General features: G+C 40.8%; 1 protein-coding gene across 1 annotated transcript in view; it reads left to right on the forward strand.

Annotated features, from left to right (window-relative positions):
* The window catches only part of LOC139695228 (salivary peroxidase/catechol oxidase-like), a 48,143-nt gene extending 26,324 nt beyond the window's left edge, over positions 1 to 21,819 (forward strand). The window contains exons 7-14 of the mRNA XM_071593912.1: positions 1,426 to 1,609; positions 2,759 to 2,956; positions 8,725 to 8,878; positions 11,819 to 11,975; positions 17,663 to 17,833; positions 18,503 to 18,713; positions 19,568 to 19,673; positions 21,672 to 21,819. Of these exons, the coding sequence (XP_071450013.1) occupies positions 1,426 to 1,609; positions 2,759 to 2,956; positions 8,725 to 8,878; positions 11,819 to 11,975; positions 17,663 to 17,833; positions 18,503 to 18,713; positions 19,568 to 19,673; positions 21,672 to 21,819 (1,329 nt within the window). The remainder of the gene's footprint in view (positions 1 to 1,425; positions 1,610 to 2,758; positions 2,957 to 8,724; positions 8,879 to 11,818; positions 11,976 to 17,662; positions 17,834 to 18,502; positions 18,714 to 19,567; positions 19,674 to 21,671) is intronic.
* Positions 21,820 to 22,466: the final 647 nt, after the last annotated feature.

Consider the following 22,466-nt stretch of genomic DNA (forward strand, 5'->3'; position numbering starts at 1 on the left):
CACATGAGGTTCAAGTTGAGTAAAAAATATGTTAATCGAATTAAATTGTTATATTGTCCAATAGACTTAGTTATTTTATGCCGTCAGACTAACAAATATTTAGGCATTCATTTAACTAAGGATCTTGGGTGGGGAGTCCAAGTAGATAATTTGACACAGAAGGCATTTAAAGTGTTGCATTGGGTGATGAGAAATTTAGAAGGAAGTGGCGTAGCCACAAAAGAAAAAGCATATAAGGCACTGGTTATCCCTATCCTAGAATACTCCTCCATAGCATGGGATCCATAAGAGGTGGGACGTATTAAAAAGATAGAAAAAGTTCAAAGAAAGGCAGCAAGATATGTACTCGGAAGGTACAAAAGAACAGATAGTGTCACAGAAATGTTAGATATACTGAAATTGGAGAGTTTGAAAAATAGAAGAAAAAGGAGTAGGTTAGGTGCGATGTAGAGAATTGTTAAAAAGGATGAAGCGTGGGAAGATTTATGGAAAGAGGTAGAAAAGCCTAACTTTAAGGGGAAAAACGACCATAATTTCAAAATAAAAATAAGGACTCAAAAAACAAATAAGAAAATATACTATTTTTTAAATAGAACCATTATTGATTGGAACCAGCTGCCTGGAGGTTTGTTTGAGCCCTTTCCATCCAATTTTAGAAGTTTTAAGTATAAATGTAAAGCAGCCACTGGGTAATAAACTTCATTGTAGTTATGAAAATATTGTTCGTATGTGATGTGGACGACATTTTGTAAGTGATGTGGAAGTGTCATTATGCAAAAATATTTTGTCTCTTATCTGTTATAATGTGTTCGTATGTAATTTTCGTCGTAAGAGTTATCTTTGACCTAACTTGACCGTTGCCACCAGGAAATTTGCCTAATTGCAACGTAATTGTGTAAATAAATAAATAAAAGACGTTTGGGTATGGTCGAAAATTAATTGGCTATGCCTGTAATGGAAATGAATGCATGGATAGGATGGATTGACTCAATCTCAATAGAAATCCCGATAAATGGATCTCCTAACTTCATCCCACTCTCTCTTTCAACTAATAAGACTCAAGGAAGTACATACGGGCAGGAATGGCAACGCAGTTTGTCATGGAGCAGACACGGTTGCAGGCCCGGAAAGGTGAAACGACCGTATGCAGACGGCCCGCAAGCAGACGGCTCGGATGTAGACGGCCCGTATACAGACGGCTCGGATGTAGACGGCCCGCATACAGACGGCTCGGATGTAGACGGCCCGCAAGCAGACGGCTCGGAAGGAGGAACCTGGAACGGCGACGGCCTTGACAGCGGGTTCTCGCCCAAAGGCCTCTTTTTCGGGAGTGGAGGTGGCGCTTTCGGTAGCGGAGCTGGAAGTCTTTATGGGCACAAAAATAAGGATAAAAAAGATAAGAAATGGCATAAAAATTTTGGACAGCAGATATTCGGACTTTTCAGAAGCTTGGAGGAGAGTCCGTCGCCGAGCGAATCCGGCGGATATCCCAGGTTGGAATGGGAGGAGGATAGTCATTATGATCGCCAAGAGTTCCTACCCCTCCTCTGGGAGGAGGCCCAAAGCTGTCCTGGGCATCCTTCTTCAAGTAAATCTGCATACCTAACGGGTAAATATAATGCTTTCTTTATTAGGGCAACTAAACGTTTGGTTAAGTTTTCGTACACACACAATGTCCCCACAAATTATCAGATATCCTCAAATCAACACTCCTTAGATCTCTGCCCCGTCCCAAAACCACTGTCCCATACCCTGCAATAAACCTTAATGCAAAACATGCGCTTTTTTCGAAATTTGAACCCCATCTCTCTCATACCCACTTTTTAAATCTCTCCCACCAATTTTCTACTTTTCATGTACTTCCAGCAATGTAGTATCCATTCTGAGGTGCCAACTATGCTCTGCCTTTTATATTGGACAGAGTACCACGCCCTTCAATATTAAAATCAATTACCACCGAGTCTCATGTAAGAATTATTCCCTGTTTGGGATGCTCCCAATCCCAAAACACGTCTCTGAACACAACACTCCCTTTGACAAATGCAATGTAGTTTCCATGCTAGTATCCCGCCAACCCTCCGATCGCCAAATCAACCCAAAGCACTCGTATAGCCTCTTAATATCCTAGAATTAGCCAGGTATTAATATTAGGCCCTGATTACTAAGTCTCCAGATATTTTCATCCCCCCTCCGCTCCCAGCTCCTTACATATCAATCCCACCATTCCCTCGCAATGCTTTCATTACCCTCCCCTTCCAACCCTTCTCCCTCGTCCCTTACTATTGAAACCTTCTTCTCAGTTGCTTCTCTCTCTAACATTCGGAATATCAGTGAGTATTTTTTGTGTGTGTTTTTCGTGTTTTTGTTAGCTTGTGCTATCTTGACGTACATTTTATATGTACTCTCAATCCAGTAGCGGAACTGGTTCGCCCTCTTCTAATATTTTTACCAAAGCCAGCTTAATTAAGGTACTTCATATAATATTTGATGCAGAATTGGATTAAGCTATGCTATTTTTGTATGACTAAATAAGTGAAATTAGAGCAAAACATTAAATTAACGCAATATCCAGCAAGATGTATGAAAAAGCGTTTGCCTTTCACTTTTAAACCAACCTATACACCTGCTACACACGCCTAGACTTCTATTCTTTCCCCGATTCTTAATCAACTTCTCTCCCCGTAAGCAGTGTCCTCACCTTCCTTCTCTCTCTTTTCTCCCTTCTCCCGTTTGGCACTTTCTTCGATTGCGGTGAAAGGTGACGAGCGGGTGGACATTCACCCCTGGCTGGCCTCGAACCACGTGCTATTGCTCAGGGAGCACAACCGGCTGGCGAGGGAGCTGAGGCGAATGCACCGCGATTGGGATGACGAGAGGCTATACCAGGAGGCACGGAGGATCGTGATTGCGCAAGTGCAGCTCATCACGTACAGGGAATACTTGCCCAAGATAGTCGGTGAGTGGAACCCGGGGCAGAGATGAGAGCAATGGAGCCATCGACTGTAATATAATCCCTATAGTGTCCCCGGTTATTAAGGGGATCACGTTGATTCAGTGTCTTGGGTTCTGGCTTTCCAACCCTGTGTGGCAGGGTTCGAACCCTCTTGGTTACCAGGCATCCAATTATATCCCGATCTTCGAGTACTTTTTGGAGGCAAAAGAAAATGGAGTATGTCGTCCGTCAGATCGGCCGCTCAATTATTGTGCCCTTCGGCAGCACTTGTTATGAAGTTGCTAATGACAACGACGTGTCACTGCCTTTATCTTTATTTATTCTTTTTATATCCTTTCTCCAGCAAAATGGTAACATATTTACCAATAGCGAAGATGACTTCAGGTTTCGTGCCCTTTAGTATTCTAATTCTACCCTTTCTCGATAATGTGCTTACAAAAGTCGGAGGGGATGGGGAATCGACAAAGGATACTCAGAAACCTGCTTTGGGTCAGTTGGTAAGAAACAAATATGAACAAGGATAATGGTCAGATTACGTGTGCTATAGGAGAGTGAGAGTGGGTACATACACTAAGGTTTCGAGGGTTTAAAGATACTTAGAAATGTCATATGTGCAAATTATAAAATGAATTAAAATAAATTTTCTTGAAAATACCATTTTTACAACTTTGATAAACAAATCCGCACTGTAAAATCTCGAGTTTAACATTTGATGAATATATTATTACTGGTGATCTACCCCTTAGGTAGGGTTTTTGATGGCCGCAACTACCAAATAAATACAGTCTCTCTTCACCAAACATAACCCAGTATCCTTCTCTACAACGAGCCCCTCTTCATCTCCGTTTACTTCCTTTTTCCCTTCATTCCGTCCAACATTCCTATTCTATTCCTTCTTCTTCCTTGTTTGCCTAACATTGTCGCCTATCTCGTAGTCTTAAACATCCTTTTGCCAAACAAACTACTTTGCTAGCATTTTTTCTTTCTGCTAAGGATTTCTTTCCACTTTCCTCTCTTAGCACTGCCTCATTTGTTTCCCTCTCCGTCCGCTTCACCTTCTCCATCCTTCTCTACACCCACATTTCGAACAACTCAAAACAACCCCGAACTGTACTCTTAATTAATAATGTAATAGTGTCAATTGAGAGTACGGCTGGGGTTGATCTTTCCCATAATACTTATACGGCCGTAGTTACAGTTCCTGTGTCCAAACTATGTCTAACATCCATCTTCAGGGACCATGTCCCCGAGCCGTATATATCTACACTCCATATCCAAGTTTCTACGAGTCTTTTCTGAATATCCTTACTCAACGTCCCTGTCATCAACTCGTGGGTGTTTTTCCTGCGTGGCTTTTTACTAGTTGAGCAATGCCACGCTCTCCCTAGCTTTTCCCACAAACCTCATTCTTTGCTTAGACTTTCCTCATTTTATTTTACTCTATCTTCACTGTCATTTAATTTGAGTATATGTAGGTGTATTCTTAATTTATATATGTATATGTATGTATGTATGGGTGTATATGTGCGTAATTATGTATGCAATTATGAATGTGTATGTATGTGTGTGTGGATATGTATGTATATGTGTAGGTATGTGTATGTATATATGTATGTATGTGTGTATGTGTATGTATGTGTATATATAATTATATATATATATATATATATATATATATATATATATATATATTTATTTATTTATTTATTTATTTATTTATTTATTTATTTAACAACCAGCATTACAAGTAGGCGATAGCCTGGTGGTAATGTTCTTGATTACGAGTCATAAACCACTTAATCCATTCATTACACATTAAAACATACAAGGAAGTACATATGGGTTTATCACGTACATTTCTCACTCCCACGTTACAGTTAATTATTTTAATTATTTTAAGGAGAGCATAGACCTCGTTTTAAATTTATTCAATGAAAAAGGGAAGGTCTTAAAGATATCCTCAGGTAACTCATTACATTCTTTTATTCCACGATTGAGGAAGGAGTTTTTTTTAATGTTTGTTTTGTGCCCTCTATGTTTTATTATGAACTGATGGTCCTTCCGCCCAATGTAATGAGGTTTGTCTATTCTTTCTGAGAGAGCCTCCCACCCCTTCTCTTATTTACTCTCTTGAACATCCCACATAGCCCATTCAGCTTCCTTCTGAGTCGGAGCGGTGTCCATCGTAGTGACTCTAACATTTCTGTCACATTATCTGTCCTGTTATGTCTTCCTAGAGTGTACCTAGCTGCCTTTCTCTGTACTTTCTCAAATTTATTTATATGCACCTTTACCATAGGGTCCCATATTGTTGTTGCGTACTCCATTATTGGTCTTACAACTGAAAATTGCTATTTTTAATTAAAAAGGATATAGAGTAGGGCAAATGATTACTTAGGGGATGATCAGTTTGGGTTTAGGAAGGGGTGAGGTACGCGTGATGCCATTGCAGTAATGAGATTATTAATCGAGAGGAACATAGAACACAATCAGGTCGCATTTGTCTGTTTCGTAGATTTCGAAAAAGCGTTTGATTGAGTGAATTGGGGAAAACTGATGAGTATTCTGAAAAAATAGGAATAGATTGGAGGGAAATGAAGCTAATCCGCAACCTGTACATGTGTCAGACTGCTCAGGTGCGGGTGGGAAACTGGGAGTCAGGATGGGCAGTGTAAGGAAGAGGTGTAAGGCAGGGTTGCCCATTATCACCGTTGCTGTTCAACCTGTATGCAGAGGAAATAATCAAAGAGGCATGGGAAGAACTCGAAATAGGAATGAAAGTGGGCGGGGAATTCGTAAAATCAGTTAGATTTGCTGATGACCAAGCTTTAGCTTGTCAGTCAGCCAAGGGGCTGCAAGCATTGCTGAGTGAATTGGAAATTCCTTGCGACAGAAATGGGATGAGAATCAATATTAATAAAGCAAAGGTTATGCGATTTTCTAGACAGAAAAAGGATAAGCTAAACATTAAAATAGGAGGCCAAAAACTAGAGCAGGTGGAACAGTTTCCGTATTTCAGAAGTGTTTTCTATCAACACGGTCAAAGTAGTAGGGACGTAAGGAGAAGAATTGCGCTAGGCAAAGAGGCTTTCACAAGGAGGAGGAAGTTGATGACAGGAACATTGTGTAAGGATATTAAGAAAAGACTCGTAAAAACTTTGATATGGAGCGTAGCTATGTACGGTGCGGAAACTTGGTCATTGAAGCAGGAGGATAGACGTAGATTGGAGGCTATTGAAATGTGGGTGTGGAGAAGAATGGAGAAGCTGAAATGGACAGAGAAGAAAACAAACGAGGAAGTACTTGGTATGGTGGGGGAAGAGAGGGGTTTGTTGGGAGCAATCCTATGGAGGCAGGAAAAGTGGACGAAGGGGGTATTGACCGACAGTGGGATGTTGAAGACTGTGATAGAGGGTAGAATGTTGAGCAAAAGAGGAAAGGGAAGGAACAGGATAGGGATGTTGGACGGGATGAAGGGAGGAAGAGAGTAGTCGGAGATGAAGAGGGACCTGATATAGAGTAGGATGATGGATTTTGTGTTTGGTAGGAGTAATAAAATATTTTTTTGGTAGTTGTGTCCATCCTAAAACCTACCTTAACCGGTAGATTACCTTAAAAAAAATATTCTCATTTAATGTCTATTGCAATGCAATTCCAATTCCATCAGCAATGTTTATACAGGGTTCGTCAGGAAAATAAGTGTACTGACTCCTGGGCTGGGCGCGCCGCTCCAGGCGCGCCCAGCACCGCTCTGACGGGCTGCGATTGGAGGGGGGTATGTTGGCAAGCGACGCTGAAAAAGGCAGTCGGCTCTGAGCTGTGGTGTAGTGAGGAGCTCTGTTAACGCGAACCTCCACGCTCGACCCACGTCACGGAACGCGATGCCGAAGTTTTTGGAGCAGCGTTATTCCATCAAATTTGCGGTAAAGCTTGGGAAATCGTCTACCGAAACTGTCGGTATGATTAACCAGGCTTACGGGGAGTCAGCCATGTCCAGAAACATGATCTTTCGGTGGCACAAGATGTTCGTGGAGGGCAGAGAAGAGGTCGACGACGAGTCTTCGAGAGGTTCCCGATGATGCCTTCGCGGGAGCGTTCCAGGAATGGGAACGCCGCTGGAACAAGTGTATCAACTTACAAGGGTCCTATTTTGAGGAATATTAGCTTACGATATGTAAAAGTGTAATACATTTTTTTTTCCTGAGCTCAGTACACTTATTTTCCGGACGAACCCTGTAATCTCTTGATTGCTTTGACCTCTTTTGTAAAGCTCACCAATTTTCCCCTTCTGCATCAAACTTTTAATTTTATACTACTGAAATGGAATGAAATAATTGAGTTTGTAATTCCACTTACCTTGTTTAAAAACGCGGCCCAGGTTTTAACATTGAGCGTCATCATCAGGTGATCCTCCTAAAAGTGAACTTGGAATACATACCTTCCGATCAAGGGAGAGGGGGTGGGTCAGAGAGGGAGGGAGGGTGGAGGGGCAAAAAAGGTTACAATGTAGCTGGGAAGAAAAGAGAATTACATCTTTCGTTATTAATCGTTGGAAGACTTGGAAGGGTGGTAGAACCAGGATTGGGGAGTGGGAGGGATACAAATGCCCTATTTTTTTCAATAAAGTGGGTGGAATCAAAAGTCAATTATTCCATTTCATTTCAATATGTTATGCAAATTTCATTAAGTTACACCTGGGACAACAAATCATACTACTACTATGTCAGCCGCTCCTTTTCCGCCCCATTTATTACCCATCCAAGTTTATCATTGAACTTTTTATACATCCTGTATTTCCTGAACTCTCTATTTAAAGTCTTCCATTTCGCTTCTTATCTTTCTATTTACAGCGTCCGGGATCCATGGCTTCCTTGTTCTTACCCTGTTAACGTGACTCATTAACTAAATAATATTGTAAAAAACTAGTTGAGGTCAAAATTGTAATCGTTGATTGGAGAAGGTTTTCAAAGTGAATTCTCCAGTTCTCACATATTTATTAACGCACGATTTGTCATGGCGACCATGCAAATGCCTCACTTTTGCTCAGCGGAAACTGTGTGCACATATTACCGTTCGATAAATCAGTTCCTTTGAAAGAGTGAGCCAGGGCGCATGTGGAACATAGACATTCATATTTAATTAGGAAGAATAAAGGAAATCTGCATGGTGGAGTGTTTCTAATTTGTAAATATTTTAACCGTCTGAAATGCACTATTTTTATGCTAAAAATGAATGCTTATCAGTTATCCTGCCAAGATCAAGGAAGCATATGACGTCCTGCTTTGTAATGAAGAAATTTGCACAAATGTATATTAATGTTAATGTTTGTCCGCTGAAATATCAGCCAAAATTGGATTCCGCCAATGCTATTGATGGAAGGGGCCGCGAAAACATCTGCTTTTTTATGAACTACACGAATGAATGTTTTTATCTTTGGAAAACAGCCCTTATACGTCATATTTTACTAATTCTAGTCCATTTTACCCTCATATATTTTTCTATATTTTGTTGCCATGGGACCAAATCACCATGCGGTATCTCAGGTCTTCTCGATAAGATTGCAATTACTTGGTATATGGAGTAGAACTCTTGTTTTAAAGTAGTTTCTGTTCTGATCTATTCGCCACTCGATTCTCATATCGTTTTCGTACCAGTCTATGTTTGATACCCTAGGCAAGGAAACTTGTCCCTTGTACTCGATTTTTTTCGTCTGCTTTGTCATGTTTTGATGAACATCCAAAGTGTTGAACTTGATTATTATATTTCCACAGGCCAGGGTATTTTAGAGAAGATGGACATGTTGATGGATTCCAAGTGGGCAAAGAAGGGAGGCACTTACAACGCCCAGGTCAACCCCTCCACCATGCTCGTGTTCACCTCGGCCGCCTTCCGGTACCTTCACACACTCATCACGGGCAATATCGAGTGAGTCGCCGCTATTCTCCACTCGTTATATCTATGCATAATACCCCGCAAGCCGTCGCAAGGACGTGTCGCATGTTGTGGTGGGTCACCAGCCATTATACATATATTCCCACTATTTCCCACTGCACCTGACACTCCGAGCTCCACCAAACCCACGTGGAAAGGGGGCGGCCGAACACCAATCACGCAACATTCCTACATAGAAGGTCGACTGAAAACTAATGCACACATGCTTGTAGACCACAAACAAAATGACATTAAGAAATACTCCTGGTGGCATGTGGAAGTAACATTCCCCCTCAACACGCATGCGGAGGTATGAGGTCGTTACATTCATCCAGTGTATTTTGAGAAGCTGAAGTATGGAGGCGTCCTCTAGTGCTATGTCAACGCGAGTCAAACAGCGTGATTTTATCGAATTTTTAACTGCTGAAAAAGAAAACTTCGACTTAGATTTATCGTCGTTTAAAGTCCGTTTATACTGATGATACTGTTGATAGATCTACTGTAAATCGATGGGTAAAAAAATTCGTGATTGCGAGCCAGGAAAAGCTATAATTGTTGATGAAAGACTTAGTGGACTTCCGATCACTGCCACAGACGATAAGCAATGGAAACTCTTCGAAGATGTGTTTCAAAATAACAGGCGAATCACTCAGAAGCGTATCGCAAATCATATTGGGATATCCAAGGAAGAAGTTTGTCGTGTTAAAGGCAGCCTGGCGCCAATAATCTAGCAACATGGACTACGCTCGTCCACACGCCACGCGCGCGCAACTGGAGAGGCCCTGAGAAACCTGAAATTTGAACCGATTCCACATCTTCCTTATTCCCCCTATCCTGCGCCTTACGATTCATATATTATTCCGCAACTCAAGTGACACCTTTAGGGTAATCATTACACCTCGGACGATGAGGTGATGGCAGCTGCCAAGTCCTGGATTCGAGAAAATTCGGAAGTTTTTTCAGTGCCGGAATGAAAAAATTTGATACACGTTGGGAGAAATGTGTTAGCCTTAACGGTGACATTGTTGAAAACATAATATATGATTTTGAAACTTAAGATTTGTTCTTTAATGTAGTTTTGTTGTCCATTATTGCTAATTGTTTTTGTATGTGGTCCACAATAATGTGCGCATTACTTTTCAGCCTACTGTCGTATGTTACGAGTATTTAATGGTCAGCAGCTATTCCTATGCCTAAACAAAGAGGGCAAGAAAATGCATTAAAGATGCCAGGCACACATTAAATACAGACACTAATTACCGGTTAGTAGTCTACACATTTCCTATGCAAAATTTAATGCACAATATTGTTTCAATTTCTTTCTAAAATGACTGGTTTGAGAGTGACCTTCTAATGTAGCGGACGTGCTCACTCGAAGACGCGCTATGCGCATTGCATCGAGTAGAAATGATCCGTGTGCTCTAAATGCCTCCCAAGTGTCCTTTCCTTCTGATAGACTCCTCTAAAAACCCAAAACCACCAAAATTGCGGATGTGAATTGACAAAATTTCAATCCATGTTAGTGGAACTTGTACGATATGCATAGAAGTATTCTCAAAATTAAGTTAGTGCTCTGCGACTGAAGACGTGTTGAAGCAATTTCGGTTGATTTCAGTTGACCGCTGAGAAAAATACTACGGAATAATTTTAACCTATTTTTCCTAATTTTAAATTATTTTATTACTACATTCTCTTCTTTTTAATTTGATGAGGTCTTTAGAAAGTATTGATTGAACAAATTTCCCTAAAGATCTGGTGTTTTTCCGTTGAATTGAATTGATGAAGTTTCACTCGAAACCCTGAGTACGATATCAGAGGTAACTGTGAAAATGTTGGCTGCTGATAACTTTACCTGGCTGATCTTCATCTAAATTTTCTTAGATGCGATCTCGGATTCCTGAGAGGTTTTCTCTGCTGGAATGCAGAAACACAATATTTACACGTTTCTCCAATATTTACACGTTCAGTGATGCACCCTTAGATATCATTGGGAAAGCGGTGAAAATTCCACCGCAATCGTGTTCCGGGAAAACACCGAATGCTTTTACATTTTGCAACAAATTGAACCATGGTGGCCCTAGGACCGGAAGCGATTCATTTGGGAATTCAGATAAACTCCTTAAAAGCTATCGATACGTGTTACGCGAAGCTTGTTAAGGCAAAGCCTAAACCATGAGTAATTGTCGCTATGCACATGTATCGTGCAAAACCAAACTCCTCAAGCACTATTGTGAATATAATACGTTGTAAAGGAATGTTTTTGTAATCAAGCATGAAAAAATATTAGATCAGTAGATTCGAGATTCGTCTTCCCTATAATATATGCCAAAGGAAAGATGTTATCGCCTGAGATCAATAGCTGGAAAATGTTTACAATGACAATGTACAAGCCGAAGAAAGGCAAAAAAACTAAATGTTCAATGAAATTAGCGTAAAATGACAAGAAAATGATGTATGCGAAGGATTATATATTAAAGCAGCGGAAAGCGGAGATATCTGTCTTTTTCCAAGACCCTTGCACAATAGGTTCAACTCGATCGCGAAAACTGAACTTTTGAGGCTGACAAACCCTTTATAAACCGATGCTGAGTGTGGATTTTACCATCGGGTCCCCTCAGTCATCCTGATTTTTCAAACGTGGTGTGAACGGGCGATTTAAGGAGCAGAAGTGACCATTTCAGAGGATGCTAATTCATATCGCTCCTGCCTCACAATTTCCGAAATCACATCACGTAAAAACCTGGTAAATTTCAAATTTTAATCCCTCTCATTCAAAAAACCGGGAATTTTTGAATAGTTGATTTTACTTCCCATTCCCATTGGATGTGTGTCATGATTTTCGCCTCCCGTCTATCCAATCCCGCCTTCCTTTCTATCGCAAGGAACACTAATCTCTCCATCCACCTGTGATTGACTTCCATCCTTTCACCGCAGGACCCAGAGTGAAGGGAGATGCCCTCTTCAGAATTTTGGCTTCAGCGATCTCATATTGCACGCAAACATCATGGAGAAGTCCAAATTCCTGACGTCCATATTTCGGGGGCTGACCAACCAGCCGTCAGGAGGCGCAGACATGTTCGTCACCGAGGAGGTCAGTCCGAAGAGAAAGGGGTCAGCACCTCGCTCACTTGCCAATGCCCTCTCGCAGGCACAAGGCCATTGACTTGGGGTTTGAAAGTCGATGCCTGAATAATCTCGATACCTTCTATTTTCACGCGTAAGAGTGGTGTAATAAAATCATGTGTGTTTTAGCCCCATAGAATATGGTGGGAGACGGAATCAAGCGTAGACTTTAACTCCAAAGCTTCATTTTCATGATATATTCAGGACGTATTAGGATGAGGATACAAGACTCATCCACCTTTCCAAATATTCTGCATCATTGAAGGTATGAAGATAGCATTTTTCCAACGGGTAACTGACAACGACCACGCTAGGGAAATAATATTCAAAGTAATCGAATTCAATGTAATTATGTCTCCAATCCTTATTATAGTGTTTCTCTCATTGTCATCAGCTGAACTTGAGTGCAGAGAGTACCACCTTGCTCATAGATTCCGTAGTTGGTGTAGTTGCGGTAAAAATATTTCCAATATTTAAGTTATTTAACATATGCATGGGAAAAAACAATAACTTAAACCTCAACTATGATGTTACAGACCCGGCTTACTATTAAAGCCCCCTTACACATACTCCAGGGATTGCGATAAATTGGTTTCCATCACGATGCTGAATCTATGATGTACGCCATACCATTACTATAATTGGTTTTCTCTCAGTTAACGTATGTTTTCAGTGGACACAGGCTACTCAACGGTGCAACTACTATTCCCTGCCTCTCACACGAAACAAAATTTGACCTTCAACATCAAATATAATTCTTAAAGGGCAAATGAAGTATGTTCCCATAAAATATTTGAAACAGAACACGGAACCTGCCCTCGACAAATAGTATTAACGTGGAGGACTCGTATTTTTTGAAAAAACATAAAGAGGATGAGGAAAAATAATTCAGTGGGACCGCATAATATCTCAATTGACATTCTAAAACTGGGTGATACCGCAATTGCTTTGTACCTGAGTCATCTATTCAAAGTAACTTTAAATAATGATGCCTTGCCCAATGATTGGAAAAAAGCTAATATTACACCAATTTTCAAGAAAGGGGATAAAACAATAGCCAACAATTTTAGACCGGTAAGCATAACCTCAGTTGTTTACAAAATAATGGAAAAAAGAATCGCTGACTACATTCGGGAATGGTGGACAAGAGATGGATGTTTAAATGAATATACTTTGTAACTTCCACACAATTTTTATTCGTACTACCGGTTTCAACGCAACGGCGTCATCATCAGGTACCACATACCTGGTACCTGATGATGACGCCGTTGCGTTGAAACCGGTAGTAGGAATAAAAATTGTGTGGAAGTTACAAAGTTTATTCATTTAAACGAATATGTACCTCCACAAAGTTGAGCCCGAGACCATAGAATTCATCAAGAGATGGATGGCTATTCAAACACCAACATGGGTTTAGAACGGGATACTCGTCTGAAACGCAGCTTTTGGGGTTTAGCCAATATATCGGCGACGCAATAGATGAAGGAAAAAAGTGGATGCAGTAATTGTTTTTTTTTTCGGCAGCTTTTGACCGAGTGCCTCACGATAAATTATTGTTAAAGTTGGATTCGTTACCATTGGACTTGAGGGTAAAACAATGGATAAAAAATTTTCTTAGAGGGAGAATTCAAAAAGTAAAATTAGGGGATACATTTTCAAATGAGGCGAGCGTTTTAGCAGGAGTTCCACAAGGCAGTGTTCTAGGGCCATTTCTATTCCTTATTTACGGAAACGATCTACCAAACAACTTACATTCCCAAATAAGACTCTTTGCTGATGACTGCATTATATACAGACGGATAGAGCATTTAAATGACCACGCAATACTACAAAATGACATCGATCGCCTTGGTGACTGGGTAACAAATAATAATATGGGCATTAATAGAAGTAAAAGTAAGCATATAAATTTTTCAACCAAACAGAATGCAAAAAAGGAAATTTATACTCTCTTTGGAGAAAGAATCCCATGTACCAGTCAATGCAAATATTTAGGCGTTTATTTAACTAGGGATCTTGGGTGGGGAGTCCAAGTAGATAATTTGACACTGAAGGCATTTAAAGTATTGCATTGGGTAATGAGAAATTCAAAAGGAAGTAGCGTAGCCACAAAAGAAAAAAGCATATAATGTACTGGTTATCCCTATCCTAGAATACTCCTCCATAGTATGGGATCCACATGAGGTGGGACATATTAAAAAGATAGAGAAAGTTCAAAGAAAGGCAGCAAGATATGTACTCGGAAGGTAAAAAAGAACGGATAGTGTCACAGAAATGTGAGATATACTGAAATGGTAGAGTTTGAAAAATAGAAGAAAAAGGAGTAGGTTAGGCGCGATGCATAGAATTGTTAAAAAGGACAAAGCGTGGGAAGATTTATGGAAAGGGATAGAAAAGCCTAAATTTAAGGGAAAAAACGACCATAGTTTCAAAATAAAAATAAGGACGCAGAAAACAAATAAGAAAAAATACTCTTTTTTAAATAGAACTACGATTGATTTGGAACCAGCTGCCTGGAGGTTTGTTTGAGCCCTTTCCCTCCAATTTTAGAAGTTTTAAGTATAAATGTAAAGCAGCCACTGGATAAAAAACTTCATAGTATTTATTAAAATGTGGAAGTTCAATTGTATGTGATGTGGAAGTTTCATTGTATGTAAGGATATTTTGCCTCTTATCTGTTTTTTAGTGCGTGTATGTATGTAATTTTCGTTGTAAGAGTTATCTTTGACCGAACCTGACCGTTGCCACCAGGAAAATCGCCTAATTGCAACGTCACTGTAAAATAAATAAATAATAATAAAATTGCGCCCCACATCAATTCCGCTTACTTCTTTCCTGCGCCGAAACCAACGCCCCTATCCTGTTTCTTCCCCTTCCTAGTTTTCCTAACGTTCTCTTCTCTTTCGATCACAACCTTCAGCATCTCATTGGAAATAAAAACGCCATGCATTCATTTTCCCTCCCAGCAATCCCCTCTCCTCACCCAACTTACCTGGACCTTCTTCGATTGTTTTGCTTTATGCCCGTTGCACCTCTTCCCTTCTTCTCCAAATACATGTCAAATATCTCCAATCTACTTTCTTCATCTTCCTTCATATACCATGTTTCTGCTCCGCACGAAGTCATGCTCAATACCTAAGTTTTAACTCATTGTGAAAGCATTTTTTCCGAAAGCATTTCTTCGTCTTATTTCAATAATGTCTTCACCATTTCCATCCAAAACATATTCGAGATTGTTAAACCGTTCTAACTCCTCTTGTTCATTCAACCTGCTATTATAATATTTAACATAGTTTTCCCTATCTTTAAACCCCATAACCATTGTTTATTTAGATTCATTTTATTCCCACACATATTGCGCATACTTGATGATACTTGACAATTACTTTGCTGAACAGATTGCAACCCCTTGACTGAGTGACAGATTAAAGCTTGATCATCAGAAAACCTAACTGAAGTTATGAATTCTCTGCTGATTATCATCCCTATGCCCGATTACTCACCTTTTCCTGTTTTGTGTTTTCTCCACATATACAATGAGAGGCATGAGACATAAGTAACATTCCTATCCTACTCCTCTTCGAAGCACTTTTCATTCGGAATCTTCATTTACCACTCCCACCGATTGAGCTGTATTAGGCAATTAAATGTTGTAGAAAAGCCTCCTATTCCTCCAATCTACTCCTACTTTCTGCAATAGATTCATGAACCACATACGATGCACTGAATAAAATGCCTTCTCAAAATCCACGAAACAGGCAAAACAATCCTGAATATTTCTTTCCAGTAGTAACGCCTTTGCTGCTATGGCATCACGCGTAAATCTCCCCATCCTCAACTCAAACTGACCATCTCCAAAGAATTCGTTTACGCTGCTCTTCATTTTCTCATTGATGACCCTCAGCACCATTTTAGCTGCTTAAGAAATTTAAATTATTACAGCTCTTCCTAAAAATTTCCAGATCCATGGATTCATTTTAGAGATTTTTCCTTGAATGTTTTCAATGTTTGCAAAACACCGTTCTCACTTCATGGCAGTGCTTCAACACTCCTGTACATGGCACAGATTTCGCCCTTCCTTTGTGAACGTCCCATATTTTCCAACAGTGTCTTCCATCCTACGCTTTCTTCTTTACCGTATGTATTTCCCGGTAGAGTTTATAATTTTAGTCTCTGTACCTCCCTCTTACTATCTCCGTGTTTAAATTATTCCATTTCCTTCCGTTATTCATTTTATAATACTCTTGTCTGCAATTCATTCCCTCCTTGTCTTTTCACTTTGTACTCTTCCAATAATTTTCTGCACGGCTCTCAATAATCCTGATATTCCTTCCAATTCAATCCAGTTAATGCTTCTAAATTCCATTTCTTAACTCACGCACTCTGACTTATCTTTTTGAATTCAACGCCACACTTCATAACAACTAAATTGTGATAAGAGTCCACATCCGCTCCCGGGAAACTACAAATTAATCTCGTTCTTCCTATATCTGTGCCTTACAATAATATAATCTAACTGATACCTTCCTGAGTCACCAGCCATTTTCCATGTATTTATACGCCTTTTTCGGTGCCTTAATTGTTGGTGATGATTAAACCCTGTCTCCTGTAGAATTCAATTGCTTCCTCCTCATAGTCATTCCTCGTGCCTAAACCGTAGTCCCCCACCTCATTACCATATCTTCCTTCGCCTATTGTCGCATTCCAATTCCACATCACTATCATATGTTTCCTTGCAGAAACACACGCTATTATGTCCTCTAACTGATCGTATATCCTGTTTACTTCTTCCTACACAAGGTGGCTTGGTGCAATGTGTACCTGAACAATGGCCAAGTTCGTTGCTTCTGCTTTTATCTCTACTAGTAATATTCTATCCGTTACCTGTTCTATGTTGATCACTCTTCTTACTACCTCTTTATTCAATATTATGGCGACTTCTCATTGGCTCCCTTCCTTTCCGCTCTATACGCACATAGTATTACTCTATAACTATCACGCCAGCTATCCCGGCTATCCTTCTATCTCACCTCGCATAAACCAAAAATATCTACATTTCCCTTTTCCATCTGTGGCTTAACATTCTCCAATTCCCTTATCCTCATCATTGCCCAAGCATTCCACGTTCCTATTCTAACTAATGTGGTCTTCTTCTCCTGCGTCTTCTGTCCTGCTGCTGCCGGTTTTCCCTTGCAAGGGTTTCGTGGGATGACGACTGCGGAAACCTTGCCTCCCCCGCTGCCGGGAACGACACACGGCCGATTGGGCCGAGCCCCGTAGTTGCCAGGACTCATTACTTCTGTACTGCACCTCTTATAAACTTCGAAAAAATACAACTGCCCTCAAACAACATCCGCAATTACGTCCTCTAACCGATCATGCGCCATATTAATACCTCTTCTGTTAACGCTACTCCTACTCTCGGATTGTTAAACCACTCTGCTAGATTCATTCCATCTTCTTCAGAACGGAATTATTCGTAGGAAATTTTAGGTACCTTACTTACTTTTTTCAATGGTCCCAAGTGAAATTATTTGGAAAATCCCTTCTATCATTTAGTACCCATAGCCTCATTACTCTTCGATCATAGTGTGCTAAGATTGCTGATAGTAATACTCTTCTCAAGGCCTCTTTTTTCAACCATTTCAATTTCAGATCACGAATAAGCTGATGAAGTCGGGTCAACCCTACGGAGTGGATCTGACCAGCATAGATATCCAGAGAGGAAGGGATCACGGTGTGCCCAGTTACAACGACATGAGGAAGATGTGCGGACTTCCCAAGGCCAAAGAATTTAAAGACTTCGCGGACGTCATGTCTCATAAGGTAATTGGTCCAACTCAAGTGTGACCAAAAGGCATTTTTCGAAAATGCTGATATAAATTCATTTTGCATAATTACTCCTAGACACATTAAAATATGTGCGGAAATCTTAAAAAGTGTCCATATGTGATTGCACTATTCATGAAAATATCTGGAGAGGTGCATGATATGCTCGATGCCCTTAAGAGAGAATCGTTTTTAGACTTGGACCCAAGGGCTCTCTCCAACCCTTCGGCATGGACCAATACGATTAAAATGGTCATATATGCACATTAAAATATAACACAATGGTGGCTAAAGTGGTTTAGGGATTCTGGAGGGAATCCTGTTTCAGGTCCTATCCTTGGCGTATGATTTTTACGCAGTAAACATTCTGCATTTCGATTCTCATTGTTAGACATCCTTAAATAACTGCCACGGCAATTCCCACATTTGAAAAAAAACTATGATTTATCATGGGGGGGATCAATTTCCATACACTGTCTGCACTCAATCGACCCAACTACAGGTTTTGAGGATATTTGCAATTTTCTTTCCATGAAAGCGACGTTTCTTCTCCCCGACTCATCCACCTCCTCATTCATTGAGCGACCCACAGTTTGTCGCCGAAAACGCTGCATAATATGTCGGAAAACATGAAAACACAGATATTCTTGTCTCCTCCAAAAACAGAAAATCCAGCAGCTTAAGAACCTCTATGACTCCGTCAACGACGTGGACCTTTTGGTTGGTGGGTACATGGAGGACTCCTGCTGGGGAGCGTATAGCTCTGGCATCGTGGGCCACACTTTCGGCTGCATCATCTCCGAGCAGTTCTACCGCTGGTGGAAGGGCGACCGGTACTTCTTCGACAACGTCAATGGACCCGGGAAGTTTACAAACGGTAATAGCACTTGGAAAATTTTAAAAATATCGGAAGCATTTCAATATAACCAGTCTTGTGTAAAGATGAGGGCCACTGTAGCACATTGTGGCCAGAAGACTGTGACCCGGGGGACTGAATCGATTCTGGGTGACACATCTGGGCATTTGTAGCTTCACCCAAGCTGTGGTATTATTCATGGGGAGCCACAGGAAGCGTAGGGAGAGGAACTGGACTCTTTACTCTTCGTTATTTATATTAGGTGGACTGAACACACTCCACCCTATGTATCATATTTTGAGTGGATTAGCATGGTTTTGGTTTCTATTATGTCCTCATCATCAGTATTCCAATCCTAAGATTAGTTTACTGTAGCCCTCCATTCTTCTCTATTTAGTATTAATTCCCCCACCGTCAGATAGGTTCCCTGTTTCACGAACGACCATCGTCCGAGGCATAATGATAGAGTAATCATTCTAAGCGTTCGGAGCAAAGTTCGTGAAATGATGGAGAACCTAGGAAAAATTTACTCACTTGAACATTGCCCGCCTAGAATAAATCAACCCTTCATTCAAGAGACAGGTTGTCTGAGTCATTTTAAAATAAAAGTCTGGTCAATAAAGATCAAAACTGATTTTTTTCCCTATTTCCATGAGATTCCACCTAGTGAACACTATCACTGTCACTTTTTTAGGAGATTTGTTTGGGAAGGTATGCATTTAAATACGTGGTTAATAAAAACCCTTTTCAATCAAATCCCTTCACTTCAAATCCCCACTCGTCGATTCCGTAGGCGCAGAAGGAAGTAATGACCCGGCCAAGAATAACTACCAAAGTGGATGCCTGATTGAAATATGGTGCATTTTATTTTTCAGGTCAGTTCAAGGCACTACTGAAGGTCTCCCTGTCATCTCTGCTCTGTGAGAACCTACATGGCCTGAAGTACATGCAGGAAGACGCTTTCAGCATCGTCAGCGATGAGTGAGTATTTTTGGGCCCAGCACAATATTGCTCCCTCTCTCGAAAGGAAATGTCAATCGAGCAACATGGTGCCTCATCAGAGAGGGACTGAGTTGGTTGAGACAATGAACAAACAATTAATTCCTTGATTCTCCTGCTAATTCTAACTCTAATGCTAACTTAAATGCCAATTCTAATGCTAATTTTATATCTAATTAATAAATGCAAAATTCAAGTGAAATCACTGATTTCGAACAACTTTTTCAGAGTTAGTGTGTGGTATCTCATCCCCTTTTACTGTCTTCTCTTTGTTTGGCATACATGACGTGATCCAATTTTACCGAGGAAGGCGACAATTAATTGGGATGTTGAAAAGACATTAATGAGAATTACGGCTTGATGACAAACAGATGGAAAACGAAGGTGATGAATGTTGCAAGGAGATGAGAAAATAAATATTTCAATGGAAGGAGAAAGGCCGAAACAAGTGGAGAAGTAGCATTGTATGGATGCGGAGGCAGCGAAAAGCTGACAGATTGATAAAGAAATTAAAATAAGGATAGCAATGGCCAAAGAAGCTTACAGGTTGGAAAGGAAAAGCGCTACTTAGCGGAATGGATATTGGACTGAGAAAGAGATTTGCGGGGATCGAGATGGTGCGGGGGCTAACGTACTGGCTTCCCACCCTGAGGGCGCGGGTTCAAATCCCGGCGGTGTTGAATATTTTTCAGAGGTATCTCGATCCCTACTTGAGGTGCTTTGTGGAGGGCACTTTGAGTGAGTACGCCGTCCGTCGGATGGGACGTTAAGCCGCGGACCCCTTGGCGCCTTTCGTAAAGAGTAGGCTAATGCCGACGCCGGGTTTATCTCCACCCTTCATCCTTTCCTGTCCTTCCCCTATGGCGCAAATGACCTTAGCTGTCGGTCGCCTCCCCTCAAAACTACTACTCCAAGAGATTTGCCAAACGTCATGCATGTTATTGACACGTCATATATATTATGTTATACGGTGTTGACACATGAACTAGGTTAAAAAATGGGCCCTGGAAAGATTGGAGACATTTGAGATGAGGATACGAATACAAATACTGAAGATAAAATGGATAGACTGGGCGAGGGATGAGGGAGTGTTGAGAGGAGAACTGTGGAGGGGGAAAAATCGCTGGAAACATTCAAAATTGAGGAAAGTAATCGGCTTGGACACATGCTCAGAGGGCACTGCCTCTTCGAGGAGATGCAGCGTGGAAAGGGGGGAGAGGGTCGAAATGACGGGCGATGTGAAAGAGGGTGGTGGGTATGTGTAAATGAAGAAGGGGGTACAGGAAAGGAAAACATAGTGGAAAGCGGTCTCTTTGGATCTACCAACTATCATGAGCCATGATGCTGAGTAGCGCAGTAGGTATGAGTTTCATAATCCGAGTGGATATTGAGCGAGGAGGTTTGAAAAAAAAATAAACACCCGAATTTTTAATTTCCCTCGATGAAGCTTTACCACCCAAGCTTTATCCTACCTGTCAACAAATTAAATTGTTCCCCTGTCCATGCTCGGTTCTCGTTGTTTATTGTCCTGCTGTTATGGCATTTTCTCCTCTTTCATGTTTGTTATTTAGTCCTTTCTAAATTCGCACTGCTGCTGTGGCTGAATAATGTTTTAAAATAAATAAATAAAGTTTACTCGGGTCTTCCACCAAATCAGGGGTTCCATATTGGCCAAAGTTTCGATGCACGAGCCGAGCGTTGAACGTCGGCAAATATGGAACCCCTGACCCGACGGAAAACCCGAGAAAACTTCATCAAGCAAATACGCCGGGAAAGCGCCAGGTCTTATTTTAATTTCCCTCTTTAATCAGCCAAATTGGCCCGTTCTATATATTCTCTTCAGCAAACGATCCCTTTTGCCTACGCTTAATACCCCTAAGCCACCATTCCTTGGGCCCCATTCGGGTCCCAGCCTAGCGGATTCGAGACCCCTGCGAACGCCGATGCTTCATCAAACTAAAACCTTTCTTTCTCTTTCAGCAATCCTCTGAGGAGATGCGGAGATATCCCTCGGCTAGACCTGGACCCATGGGTGGACTACCACCCGAAAAAGAACTGCACCAAGAAGATGAATAAACATAAATATAAGAAAAATAAGTATAGTGATGAGGTCGACCTGCAAGAATAGTGGTCCGTGTTGACAAAGCAGTTCCCGTAGTTGCTGACGACGCCGGCCGGCGCTGGAGGATGGATTAGTGACTCCAGAGATGCAACAGTCTACCGAATGACCATAAAAATATGAATAATAAAGGCGATGCGAGCATTTAAATTACGCCACCGTTTTCGGTTTCCAATCGATCGGTTGTACCAAAGAATATTTAAATTTTCTCACGTGGAAATTTGCTTTTTCATTTAATTAATGACAGAGATTCCGCAACGTTCCCGTGTAAGATACTAGCTCATGCCTAAATATTCATGAAAATAAATCCTCCAAACTCCCACCAATCACACGCAAGTGAATTCGCGTGGATCTGAAAGTCTGCATGAAGTTACTATTTTAAATTCGGTTTACTTTCCATTGTCACCTTACCTGCAATTATAGCCCGAAGTAGTCCGACATTGATATCTCCCACACTGCTCGTTACTATTATCCTTCAGAGTAATGAAGACATCACTGAGAATCGATAGAGACATTAATTCCATTTTAAAAATCGAAAACCGTTGGGAGGTTAATCTCGATTCACAACCCTCTTACTTCCAATAAATAATGTAAAAACAGTTGTTCGCTCTTCATCCAGATTCTCACGCGAAAGAAGCCTTTTGTCATGTCCTTCG

The sequence above is a fragment of the Hetaerina americana genome, unplaced genomic scaffold (assembly GCF_022747635.1).
Source record: "Hetaerina americana unplaced genomic scaffold, ioHetAmer1.1.p SCAF_6, whole genome shotgun sequence".
NCBI lineage: Eukaryota > Metazoa > Arthropoda > Insecta > Odonata > Calopterygidae > Hetaerina > Hetaerina americana.